This window comes from Tenrec ecaudatus, chromosome 1 (assembly GCF_050624435.1).
Source record: "Tenrec ecaudatus isolate mTenEca1 chromosome 1, mTenEca1.hap1, whole genome shotgun sequence".
Lineage (NCBI taxonomy): Eukaryota > Metazoa > Chordata > Mammalia > Afrosoricida > Tenrecidae > Tenrec > Tenrec ecaudatus.
The window spans coordinates 229,762,420-229,776,228 of record NC_134530.1 but is presented as its reverse complement, the minus strand read 5'-3'; the positions used below and the strand labels follow the sequence as shown (position 1 = coordinate 229,776,228).

The window sequence follows — 13,809 nt, the reverse complement described above, 5'->3', positions numbered from 1 at the left end:
ACAAGCACAGCCTCCAACAGCAGAGCGCACCCTCACACCAGCCCAAGGAGGAAGTGGCATCATCCCCATTACACAAATCAGGACAAGGGCTCAAAGACAGGAAGGTGCCGCCTACGGACGCATGGCCTCAAAGAGGCAGAACCAAGCTTCCCCCATGTGTTCCTAGAGGCAGAAGCTGTTGGTCGCTGGTGAGCTGTTCCACTTCCTGGCAGCCCTGGGTCTTACAAACAAAGTGTTTCCCGGTCTCGTGCCACCTTGGTGAAGGTTGGTGTGTTGGAGGTCATTGTCATGACCGCTGGATTTCTCTCATCTCCCCGGGCCCTCTACTTTACCAGACAGGATGTCCTTCTCCAGTGATTGGTCCCCCTGATGACACGTCCAAAGAGATCCAAAGGCATGGACAACATTCAATGAGCCTTCAGGTTGAAGGCTAATTTGAGGGAGATCACCAGGCCTTCCTTCCTAGTCTTAGTCTGGAAGCTCCTTTAAAATCTATCCTGATGGTGACTCTGATGGCATTTGAGATACTAGTGGCATAGCGTCCAGCATCATATGATCATGCGGCCACCACAGGACAACTGGCAGATAGTCGTAGAAGCCAACTCTGCACACACATTAAACAGAGCAGTACCTATAACCTATTGCGGGTCGCTTGCTGGTGATGCGAGCCACAGTTGGAAATGCAGGAAGCGTGTGAAAGGAAGGAGCCTGTAGTCAAGGGGAAGACATTACCGTATACCCTCAAGTATAAGCCAATCCAAATATCCATGGAGGCACCTAATTTTTTTTAATCAATTTATTAGGGGCTCATACAACTCTTATCACAATCCATACATTACATCAATTGTGTAAAGCACATCTGTACATTCATTGCTCTCACCATTCTCAGCTCCTCATTTTCCCCTCCCTCCCCACTCCCCCCGCATGAACCCTTGATAATTTACAAATTATTATTTTGTCAGATCTTGCCCTGTCCGACATCTACCTTCACTCACTTTTCTGTTGTTCATCCCCCAGGGAGGAGGTTATATGTAGATCTTTGTCATCAGTTCCCCCTTTCTACCCCACCCTCCCTCCACCTTCCTGGTATCACCACTCTCACCATTGGTCCTGAAGGGATCATCCATCCTGGATTCCCTGTGTTTTCAGTTCCTACATGTACCAGTGTACATCCTCTGATCTAGCCAGATTTGTAAGGCAGAATTGGGATGAGAGTGGGGGGCGGGGGGCGAGGAGGAAGCATTTAGGAACTAGAGGAAAGTTGTATGTTTCATCGTTGCTACATCACACCCTGACTGGCTCGTCTCCTCCCCGAGACCATTCTGTAAGAGGATGTCCAGTGGCCTACAAATGGGCTTTGGGTCTCCACTCCGCACTTTGCCCCTCATTCACAATGATATGATTTTTTGTTCTGATGATGCCTAATACCTGATTCCTTCGACACCTCGTGATCACACAGGCTGGTGTGCTTCTTCCAAGTGGGCTTTGTTGCTTCTGAGCTAGATGGCCGCTTGTTTACCTTCAAGCTTTTAAGACCCCAGATACTATATCTTTTGATAGCTGGGCCCCTTTCTTCACATTTGCTTATGCACCCGCTTTGTCTTCAGCGATTGTGTCGGGAAGGTGAGCATAAAGGAATGCTAATTTAATAGAATAAACTATTCTTGCAGTGAGGGAGTACGTGAGTGGAGGCTCAATGTCCATCTGCTACCTTAATACTAAACCTATAAATATATGCACATAGATCTATTTCCCCATGCTCATATGTAAATATATTTGCATATGTACATGTCTTTATTTAGACCTCTATAAATGCCCTTTGGGAGGCACCTAATTTTAACACAAAAACTACATTAAAAATGTGCTGAAAAACTCGGCTTATGGATAGGGCAAGATATGACAAAATAACAATCTGTGGATTATCAAAGGCTTATGAGGGAGGGGGGAGCAGGGAGGGAGGGGATAAAAAAAGAGGACCTGATGCAAAGGGCTTAAGTGGAGAGCAAATGCTTTGAAAATGATTCGGGCAAAGAATGTACAGATATGCTTTATACAATTGATGTATGTATATGTATGGATTGTGATAAGAGTTGTATGAGTCCCTAATAAAATGTTTTAAAAAAAAAACTCGGCTTATACGAGACTATATAAGGTAATTCACATACGAATTTTCTCAGGGACACTAACACTCTCCCCAAAGGGGGTATCGTTTCTTGAAGGCAGAAAAGTCTGCTCTCTAAATATCAGGTGCAGATATACAAGGGCATATCAAAAAGTGTGTGGGAAAACTTCATTACTTTTTCATTCCTTTTTCTCACAAATGTCTTGAAGTCCCCTTGTATAAACACAGTGGATAAACAGACACTGAAAATTGTGATACCTCCCAAATACGATTTTGTAAATGACTGAGCCATAACCCTGTTTGTCAAAAGTCCCGTTTTTTTCCACACTGTCATAAAATCACACTAGCGGTGTGGGGCTGGGGCATAGTGTTGTCTGAACTATCTTTCCCCGCCCTTTAGCTTTCCAACTTTCTGCGGGCTTGCGTTTTAAGTTGACCTAGCTAAGAAGCACATCTCTGGATGATTAGTAGTTTTAATCCAGCTTGACAATACCTTTTCTTTGGGGGGGAGGGACAGCAGGAATTGAGCCCATTTCTGATTTATTAGAATTTATTTCTACCATCGTTTTTGTGCTTTTCCTCTGCTCCATTTCTCCCAAGTCTCATCTTCACTTTTGATGACGAAATGGCTAACAAATGGAGCTTGTCATACTGGAAGGGGGAGGGGGGGAGAACAATACAGTCACAGCATCCCCATTGTACAGATGAGGAATGAAGACTCAGTGGTAGAAAGCTCTCCCAAGGTTAGAAGGCCAATCACACAGCCATGGACTAAACAGGGCACGTTCGGTGTCTAACACCGGGATGTGACACTGCGGCGGTCGTAAGAGTTGCTGGATCTCACAGCCACCCTCCCAAGGCTTCATCTACTCCTCATGGAGGAAGAAAGAGAGATAGCAATCCATTCAGACGGAGAAACCAAGAATGAGCCATTCATCCACGAGAAACCCGAGTCCAAAATAAAAATGTGAAATCCCTAGGAAGTTAAGGTTTAAAAATTAATTTTTAACATACCTTCGTGGGGAAGACTAGTTCATTAATAGGGGCTGAGGTAGCTGAACACTTTACTAGTCCAAACCCACCGCGGTCAGTTGATTCTGGCACATAGTGACCCTGAAAGACCGAGGAGGAGGACGACTCCCCAGCATTTCCAAGGTCAGGCATCTTTCCGAAGCCGATGACCTCATCTTTTTCCTGGTACATTCAAACTGTGACCTTATCTGTCTGCTGCTAAACTCACTGTGCCACCTGGGCTCCTAGATTCATTTAGGAAACCTCGCCCTAAAAGCACAATTTATTATACGAGTATTCAAAAAAATTCCAATAAAACGTTAAATATATTCAAATCTTACAGCTCATATTTTTTTTGTAATTGCCACCTTAGAAAAGTAAAGCAACACTCAAAGTAGAAAAAAATATTCTTATTCATGCAGTAGATAAATCAAGGACAGTTATTGGGATTTCCTATCTTCCAGGAGACTGATTTTTATAAAAGAACTGAGCACTGGGCAAAGCCGGGTACGCATCCCTAACCCCGTGGAGCCAGTGTCCTCATCTCGTGCGTATCCTAGGCCCTCCCTCCCTCCCTCGGGCTTCTGTTTCTCCTGTCCCTGTAGTATCACCTCCCTGAGCCGCTGAGAATCAAACGTGTTTCCTGGGTTTACTTCTAGGTCGGCTCTTTGGTTGTGGTGTGTTTTCACTTGGGGGGGGTTCCAAGCACAGACTCGTTTCTTTCATATCAGGAATCTAGAGCAGGCAAGACAGGAGTCGGAGGGCACCCCACAGAGGCCAAAGAACGCATCCTCCCGGCAGGACCTTGGCCTCCTTGTAGCCAAACAGGTGAAGAGGGTCTCGATCGTGCCCCACGAGAAGCGCTGCCCAGACACCCGTTGTGAAGAATCCCACGTCCTCTAAAACACCCAGGGGAGAGCACAGTGCTGCTGGAACTCCAATCTGCACGTTCCAGCTGCAGAGACAATTATCCCGCTCCTTCATGCGATCCTTCTGCCGATCTTGCGAGGGAAATCACGTTCATTCTCAACAGCAGCCAATCGTGTGTGGGCTCGTTTGATTAGGAAGGATCTTGAGGGATACCACCTGGACCTACTTTTACCCCAAAGCCTTCATAGGGAAGAGCTTGAAGGATAAATTTTTGGAAGAAATCAGAGGAAACGAATGGTGAGATCTTTATTTTAAATGTCTCACTGATCATTGTTATGGAAGCACTAAATCAAAAGACTCGCAACTGGCCAGTGGATGCTGACTCACAGCACCCCTGGAGGAGGGGCAGGCCTGCCCCTGTGAGTTTTCGAGACTGTGACTCAGCCTCATCTTTCTCCTGCAGAGCAGGTGATGGTTTCCAGATGCAGACCTCGCGGTTAGCCGGCCAACACATAACCACTACCCCACCGGGGCTCCTATGGCTGAAATACTGCTCCTACGACAGTGAGGTAGACACCCTAAACTCTGCACGTGGGAATGCCATTTAGAAAGGGGTGTTGTTTTTTCCTTTGGGGATGTTCGCAGCACTCAGAGGAAAATGAGTCCTAATCTGCTCTGAAGAGTGTTCTCTGCAAGGCGAGGGCAGACACAGTGCGAGGGAAACAGAGAGAAAGTGCGCCAAGAGGCACGTGGGAGACCAGGAAGGATTGTCCCCTAGAGTGGCCAGGAAGTGTGGCCCGCTGGTGGCTGAACTTGGCCTCCTCACCTGCCGAACTGTGAAGACCATAACTTTCTGTCCCTTAAGGGCACCACTTGGTGACACTGTTTAGCACCCCCAGGAAACTAAAAGAGTCCCAGACAAGGTTCTCCCATCCTTTCCAGGCTTCCCAAACTAGAACGCTTATTCCTGGTCCAGAGCCCAGCACTCTTTCTTCTCAAAAGCAAAGGGAAAACTGGCCCATAAGGAAATGGTGCATGTCACCTTACCTTCCCGGCAAGCAACATCGCCATCTGAGACACTGCCAGGTGGCCAAGGAAAAGCCATGCCAGCCGCCGCTTCCCCCAGCCCATCCAGAAGCTCCATTCGAAGTCCGTCGGGTCCTAAATGGGCCAAAACAGAAGTTCATCAGAGGGCTTTTAGTACCTATCTGAAGTGGAAAGCAATCTCCATTGAATCAATAGCCAGAGAGAAGAGGCCACCAGGAATCCATGCTCTACAAGACTGGCATTTACACAACACTTCCAGCCTGTCCCCCCGCCCTGTCCCCCGCCCACACACCTTCTCCCCACCCACGTCCAGCTTGGCTGGTCTCATTACCATTCCCAAAGGAACTTCACACTTTCTAGGACTCAGTGTCTTTGTTACAGTTGATTCCCCATGGGATGGGATCTTTTTTTTAAAAAAATCATTCTTTTTAAATAAAAGATGAAACTGGGGCTTCCAAGGGCTCCATCAAGCCCCAAATCACACAGACAGTACAAGGATTCTATTGGGGGGGGGGGCGGATCCAAGTTGAAAACACCTTGATGCTTTCACTAATGAAAACAATGTCAGTTGGACACTGATAAAGCTGCTTGCAGTTAATTATGTAAACTATTGCTGCCATTTACGGGCAGCAGAATAACTCGGTAGAGAAATAACTGTATAAGTTAATGTACGCTGATAATTAAACAAGGAAAGGTTGATTCCCCTAGCCTCTGGAGGCTCTGTGTCTGTGTCGGGGCCAGGCTGTGTACATGGAGCTTCCGAGTTGGGGCTGGCGCAGGTGTGGCATGGGGAGGTGCTAGTTAGGGACTCTTTCACGCGAGTGGATGTGGGCCTGGCTGGGAAGCAACACCTGAAACTCCTGGATGGCCTCAGAGATCCCTGGGAACATCGCAGTGACTACGTTGAGAATGAAGGAAATGAACACAGTGATGGGCCAACCTCAAATGGGAAGTTTGTCGTCTCTGGGGTCGTTGGGGACTGTCAAGTCAGCTCTGACCCAGCAACTCGACATGCCTCAGAGCAAAAAAATGACAGTCCTGCACCAGCCTCACAATGGTCGTGATGTGTGAGCCCGCTGGGGCCAACACTGGGGCTATCCATCTCCTGCCCCCTTGTTGCTGACGTCCTTTGTCAGAGACTGGCGTCTCCTGATGTGGTAGTGGTTGTGAAGAGCCGTCAAGTCAGTGCTGTCCCACAGTGTCCCTGCACACAAAGGAAGAGAACACCGCCCGTGCACACGGCCCTCAGCATTGCTGTTTGGACCCTCTGCTGCAGCCACTGGCCTCGTCCATCTTGTCTGGTTCTTCCTTTTCTTCTTGATTTTTGCACTGCCCCGGCTTTACCAAGCACGATGTCTCTCCTGACAACATGTCCAAAATACAAGCGATGACTTCTCACCTTCCTCCCTCGGGAACACCCTGCAGGCACTTCCTCCAAGACAGATTTGTTTGTTCTTTGCAAGTCCGGGGTATCATCTTCAGTAGTATTCGCCGCACTATAGCGCATCAATTCTTCCACAGCCTTCCTTATTTTCTACCCAGCTTTCCCAGGCAATGAGGACACTGAAAATGTCCCGGCGTGGGTCAGGTCCCCCTTAGTCCTCAAAGTGACGCCTCTGCTCTTTAACACGTTAAGAGGTCTGTGCAGAACATGTGTCCAGTGCAAGACATTGCTTGGTTTCCTGACTGCTGCTTCCAGGAGCATTGATTGTGGCTCAAGGTCAAATGAAAGAATGACAGCCTTGCCAACCTCAGTATTCTCTAGTTTGTCAGGATGTTATCCGCTAGTTCGGTTGTGAGGATATTCGTTTTCTTTATGTTGAGCTGAAAACCAGACTGAAGGCTGCGTGCAGTCTTACAGCTTCATCACCAAGTGCCTTCCTCAACTTCTCCTTTCTTTCCCAGAGCAAGGTGTTCTCATCTTCCTGTTGAAGGTTGCTAATGAGCATTATCCACAGCTTAGCTTCTCAGATCATTTGCTCAGCATAAATATTGAATAAGTATAGAAAAAGGATATAACTGACACATGCCTTTCTTGACTGTAAACCATTCAATGTTCCCTTTTTGTTTGAATGAAGCCTCTTAGCCCATGCACAGGTTCGATATGAATACAAATAAGTGGTCAGTAGTTCACGTTCTTCACAATGCTATCCATAGCTTGTTGATTCAGACAGTCAAATCTCCTTGCATTGTGAATAACAACTATACATCTTTCTGTTACTCTCTGCTTTCAGCTTCATGTCTAACACAAAAGCCATGTTTTCACACAAGAACCACCTGACATCAGCACCGAGGTCCCACATGTCGTGTCCTCTTCTGAATCTGGCGGGAAGTTTGTCTGGCAATGCACTTATGGAAGTATTTTTTAATTATATTCAGCCAATTTTACTAATATGATTCAACATTTTCATGGGTCACCTATCTTTAGAATGGACACAAATAGGAATCTTTTCTGGTTTGTCAGGCAACTGTCCTCCAAATTTCTTGGAATAGAAATCTGAGTGAGTGCTCCCATCAGTGTATCCATTTACTGAAACATTTCAACTGGTATCCTATCCATTCTTAATGCCTTCAGCGCAGGTTATACAACTCCGTTCAACACTAGCCATCTTTGCTCACAGGCCACCTCTTGAAGCCAATTATTTTTGGTACAATGACTTGGCGTATTCCTTGCAGCTTCTTTCTATGTTGACTGTATCATTCAATGTTTCTCCCATAATATCCACACACTGAATTTTGCTTCAGTTATCTGAACTTAAGATAAGCTGACCATGTTCTTCCCTTTTGGTTTTCTAACTCCAGGTCTTTGCACATTTCATTTTAATGCTTTACTTTGTTGTCTCAATTTGCCCATAAACATTTTTGTTGAGCTCTTTGACTTCATCACATCTTATATTTGCTTTAGCTACTGGGTGTTTGAAAGCACATTCCAAAGTCTCTTCTAGCATTCACTTTGGTCTTTTCTTTCTTCCCTTTACAATGGCCTTTGGGCCTTCTTCATGGACCAGTTTCTTGATGTCATCCTATAACTTGCCAAGTCTATGGTCATCAGTGTCCAAGGCACCAACTATGCTCTTCAGATGTCCTCTAAGTTCAGCTGAGATACTCAAGGTCTTATTTTGGCTCTCTACATCTTAAGACTTTCGTCACCTTTACCTGAACTTACATATGAGCAATTGATGTTCTGCTCCATAATCAGTCTCTGGACTCTTTTTGACTGATATTGAACATCTCCAATTCCCCCCACACATCTGTAGTCAATTCTTGTGCATTACATCTGGTAAGGTCCATGTGAATACCTGCCATTTATGTTGTTTTTAAAAAACGTATTCACAATGAGGAAGTCATTGTTCTTGCTAAATTCTAAATGCAATCTCTAGCTTCATTTCTAACAACATAGCCATATTTGGGTCCTTCCTATTTCCAACAATCAAATTCCAGTACCGAATAATCATCGATGCAAGTGTATTATATGATCAACTTCAGACTGAAGGAGCGCATAGAATTAGTTCTTCAATTTCTTCACCATTGGCATAAGTAGTGGTTGATGGCAATATTTAATAGTAGGAAGCCTCAGAGGTCCTCAAATTTTTGGCCAAATTGTGTGGCGAGAGGGAACTCTCCAATGAGCACTGACATGAAAATCTTGTCATTCTCTGTAAGTACAACTTACAGGCAAATTTAATTGAATTCGAAGGATAAAAGCTGATTTTCTGAGACGGGAGCTTCAGGGGAGGATGCTGTGCATAAAACAGTACCTGAAGATTGAGGGACTATTTCAAGCCATTGCATATACCATAAAACTTTTTCCAGAAAGTAAAATATAAAGTTGATCTTGATTCATACCTGAATATGAATTCAGAAGTTGAAACATAGCCTCTAAGACCACTGATTGGGTTTGGATCACAGATGACCCGCATATGGGCTACGATGACCTTGAGCTCAATACTTGCCCTTCTGCTCTGTTTTCTCATTTGATAACAATAGTTAACATTTAGGAATGTAAAAGTTTCCAAGGAGAGCCTCTGTATTCCTAGAAGTTCCCAGTGCACAGTTGGTGTTGTTGTTGGTGTTGTTAGTGCCACCAAGTCCATGCCAACTCACGGTGAGTCCCTGTGTGCTGAGTAGACTGCTCCACGGGCTCCTCAGCGCTGTGGCCTTTCTGAGGCAGATCACTAGGCCTGTCTTCCACAGTATCTGAGTGGGGTCAAACCAACTTTTCAGCTAGAAATTGAATGCTTGATCATTGTGACACTGATGGAAATCTTCCCTGTGTACCGTGTATACTCGTGTATAAGCCGAGTTTTTCAGCACATTTTTAATGCAGTTTTTGTGGTATACTTAGGTGCCTCGGCTTAAATTTAGGTGGACTTATGCTCTAGTATATACGGTAGTACTGAACTCAAACCCACTGCCATTGAGTTAATTCCAGCTCACAGGACCCCTCCATAGGGCTTCCAGAATTGCGGCTCTTTTGGGGAGCAGTTAATCTCCTCATTCTCCGAGAGAGTGACTGGTACATTTGAACCACCCACCTTGCAGCCCAGCAACAGCACCAGATGTTACCTGCTAACTGCTAGTCTCATTGCTTACGTGCTAGTCAAAATTTTAATCATGTTTTACTTGTGTCACTTGCTTCTACAAAGTAAGATTTTCTTTTTCCACTTTCTAAAAATAACATTGCACATTCTCAAATCCTCAGATAACACATGCTCCCTGTTCCCAAGATCCAGGACACATTCTGTTCCGAGGCCCTACCTCCAGCTGAAATAGACCTGGTCTAACTCCACCCACGTACAGACAAAACACATCAGCACCCAAGATGTGCCCACAGCTTCCCAGCGCCTGAGCCCTGCTCCAGACTCCATTACCCCATCTTAACTATTCCAAATGACCAGAAAGCCAACTCACTGAGTAGGGTAAACAACTTCAAAGTTCACATGATGAAGCCAGACTAGAGAAATATCATCTTGGTAAAAGCACTACAGGTACGAAGACTAGATTTTTTTAAATTTTAATATTCCAGTGAGCAAACCCCATCTTTTCAGCTTCTGCAATATAATCAATATCTTTGAACAGTAAGCATCACATTTAGAACTTATATCCCTAGGCTTCCTTTGTCTTTCTCGAGTTTATTTTTTCAGGAGAGAGAAAACAAAAAATTCAGTATCTCCTAAATTCTAAGAAACAAGAAAATCACTATACTCCACCTGAAGGCCCAGGACAACCGAATATACTACACTGGGTAAAAGTCCATGCACAGAACTTTACACAAAGTCTATAATCACTAACTCTTTCATCAGATATGCATCTACAGGAAAGAAAACCTGTTATCTTTTGCCTGTGCTCAGCCATTTAAAATATTTACCGAAAGAAAAAAATGGATGGACAGAAAAGCTAGCCCAGTGGGTATGCCAAGATGACCGTCACCAGCAACGAAGGATGTGGGTGAGAAAAGCGTGGACTTGCTTCTATGAGCCAAAGCTTTATAGACTCGGAGCTTAATTGCATGCTTCAAGGCAAATTTTAGAGCCTCCAATCAACTTTTCCACATTCTCCTCTAACCTTATGAAAGACCATGGCCCCAGCTGTTTGGCCAAATACTAATCTAGGTATTGCTGTGAAGGTACTCCGAAGTTGTGATGAACATTAGCCATCAATTAGCATGAGTTCACAGGCTGTTGGCCAGTCTTACAGGTTTCAGACTCAAGACTAAACTATTCACTCCTCCCTGAATTTCCATTCTGCCGGTCTGTCCTCCAATGTCCAGACTTCTAAGTCCCCACAATCACATGAGCCAATTCCTTAAAATCAATCCATCGATCTGTGTGAGTGCGTGTGTGCCTGCATATCAGCACATGTCTGCAGCACACATGCATAGATATGTTGTTGTTGTAGGGGGGGACCATCAAGTCAGTCCCCACACTCATATGTCCAACAGAACAAAACATTGCCCGCTCCCATGCCACCCTCCCAAGTGTCCATCAATGCAGCCACTGTGTCAATCCACCTTGTTGAAAGTCTTCCTCTTTTTCACTACCCGCTAATGTACCAAAATGAATTGGGAAATAGACAAATGAATTGAGAAATAATGGATTTTTTTCTACAAACTTTCTGAAGCCCCTCATATATAAATGTGGATAAGCTCATCCACACTGTTTTCCGTTGCCACTGGTTGCCACTGCTGGTTGCCAAGTGGGCACCGACTTGGGCAAACTTAAATGGAACAGAAAACAAAAAATGGACTGGCACTGTACTATCTGTCTACCTGTCAAGAGAACCCTGACTGACACATGCTTCTTCCCCCATTTCCCTTCTTGACCGTTCAGGTCTTAGTCCATTAGAAACAACTTCTGTCAAATAAACCAAAAGAGAACAGACATATCTGAGATGCATCCTAGGCAGGTGGTACCAGGAAGATTTTACTCCATGGAGGCGGGGGGCTGTACTCCAAAGAACACTAACGGTCTTGGTTTCTCAGTGCTATTATAACATAAATAATACAATACGGGTAGCTTGGAAGAACAAAATTTTATTTTCTCATTATTCAGGAGAAAGGAAGCCCAAATTCAGAGCATTGGCTAGATAGAGTCTCTCTGTCCACTCTGGAAGAAAATCCTTCTCTCTGCTTCTAAGCGCTTTTTAAAACCAAACTATATCCTGCTATAAAAAATACGTGGTTTATCTAAGTGAGAGGTCAGCTAAGCCCACATGGAAGAAGCACACCATCATCTCCTGAAGCATAGAATCCAAAGTCGAAGGATGATTAGTATCAGAGCCTACAGTCGGAGGATCTGGTTTGCAAAAGACTCTGGGTGACAGCGGGAGCCCAAGAGTCCTTGGTGGAACTGTACAGGAAATAAGCCTCTGGTGAACTCCCTCTGTCCACAGTTGAGGGACAGGAGGAAAGAGGTCACTAAATGGAGAGCATCGGTGAATTAAGTACAGAAAGTCAAAGGCATACCCCCTATGATGCATGCTGGACCTGATCCGGTTTTCAAAATCTTATGTATGGGGAGGTTGTATAGTTTGATTTGGTTTTTGATTGTACATATTAGGGTGCATTTCAGGAGTGTTATGTCATTGGGGGTCACCCTCTTGAAGTGGCAGTAGTTGTTTTTTTGTTTGGGGGTGTATGAAAAACAGGACTGATGAACCTACAGAGTCAGCCAGTGGAATAAGGGTTTGGGGGGAGGGGGGCACAGAGGGTAAAGAGGTGATAATGTCAAGGGATCCATATTGGGAAAAATAATGTTTGGAAACTGATTGTATAATTCTGCTGGATGTGACTGAACTCTGAAATGATTTGATATATGTATTAATCCCAGTTAATTTAAAAAAACTTGTTGTACAAGTCCTAATCTCTATGCCTGTGATCACAATCCCACTTGAGAATGATTGGCTTTCTTATGTTAGTGTGGGATGAATGTCTAATTCACTACTTTTGATACGAAAGAGATTGCATAAGCAATCACAGAGCAGCAATGAGAGACCAGAGAAAGGCACCACGCCATATTATGAAGTTTATCCAGGAGCAGAAGCACAGTGAGGCCAGGGCCTTCCTGCAGAGCAAACAGAGAGAACGCCTTCTCATTGAGCCAGTACCCTGAATTCAGACTTTTAGCTTCCTAGACAATGAGAAAATAAACTCTCATACTAAGGTCAACCACTTGTGGTATATCTGATAGTGTATCTAAAACTCCAAAAGCTCACTGACAGCGAATCAATGTTGACACACAGAGACCTTATAGGACAGGGCAGAACTGCCCCTGTGACTTTCTGAGACTGTAACTCTTTACGGGAGGAGAAAGTTCTGTCTTTCTCCTGAGGAGCTGCTAGTGGTTTTGAACTGCTGACCTTGAAGTTGTTAGCCCAGCCCAGTGTGTAACCACTAAGCCACCAAGGCTCTACATCTTTGATGATGCCTCTCTAAAGCTGGCTGTCCTTAAACCCCGAGACTCTTGAAGAGTCACCACCCCACCACATAGCTTAAGCTGGACCAGGGCCAGATGAAAAGATATAGGTGCTTATTCATGCATTCAAATGAAATTTTTGGACAACTGATACCTTAAACCAGTGGTTCTCAACCTGTGGATCACAACCCCTTTTGGGGTCAAATGACCCTTCACAGGGGTCGCTGGATTCTTAACAGTAGCAAAATTACAGTTATGAAGCAGCAACAAAAATAATTTTATGGTTGGGGGGGTCACCACCACATGAGGAACTTTATTAAAGGGTCGTGGCATTAAGAAGGTTGAGAACCACTGCCTATGTCCATGTGTACCTTGTTTCTTGGGTAAATCCATCTGTGCCAGGGGCACGCATGCTAAATAAAGCTGGTTTTTCACCTCACGTTTACAGACTTAGGGAAACCATCTTCATGTACAACATTGAAAGCTCCGAGCACCTAGATCTAAGAATCCTCTAAATTGATTATTTTTCTCAGCCTTCAATTAGCAACTGGGCAATACTGAGAACTCTCTACAGCTGGTTCCATTTGGATCTATCTTCTCCCCTTGCCATCTTCTCAAGAGCCTTCTCCTGGCAGTTCACAATCCCAAACATGAAGTGGGCTACTTAGGAATGGGATGTGCGCTAATATTTTTTTCCATAAGAATTAGTGCCAAACTAGTCTCAAGAAATTGAATCCTGAAAAGTTTCCAAAAGTAGATACCTCTTGCAAGATGACAGTCTGCTCCATTCCCTCCACCACCACCCCCGCCCCAACTCCTCCCCAGAATATTTTCCCTCATGTCTCC

The 13,809-nt window shown here is 44.8% G+C and overlaps 1 protein-coding gene across 11 annotated transcripts in view; it reads right to left on the bottom strand.

Annotated features, from left to right (window-relative positions):
• Nucleotides 1-13,809, bottom strand: part of HHAT (hedgehog acyltransferase) — a 408,436-nt gene that overhangs the window by 305,521 nt on the left and 89,106 nt on the right. For all 11 annotated transcript variants that reach the window (XM_075529943.1, XM_075529933.1, XM_075529928.1 and 8 more), the window contains one exon: nt 5,051-5,164. In XM_075529943.1, the coding sequence (XP_075386058.1) occupies nt 5,051-5,164 (114 nt within the window). The remainder of the gene's footprint in view (nt 1-5,050; nt 5,165-13,809) is intronic.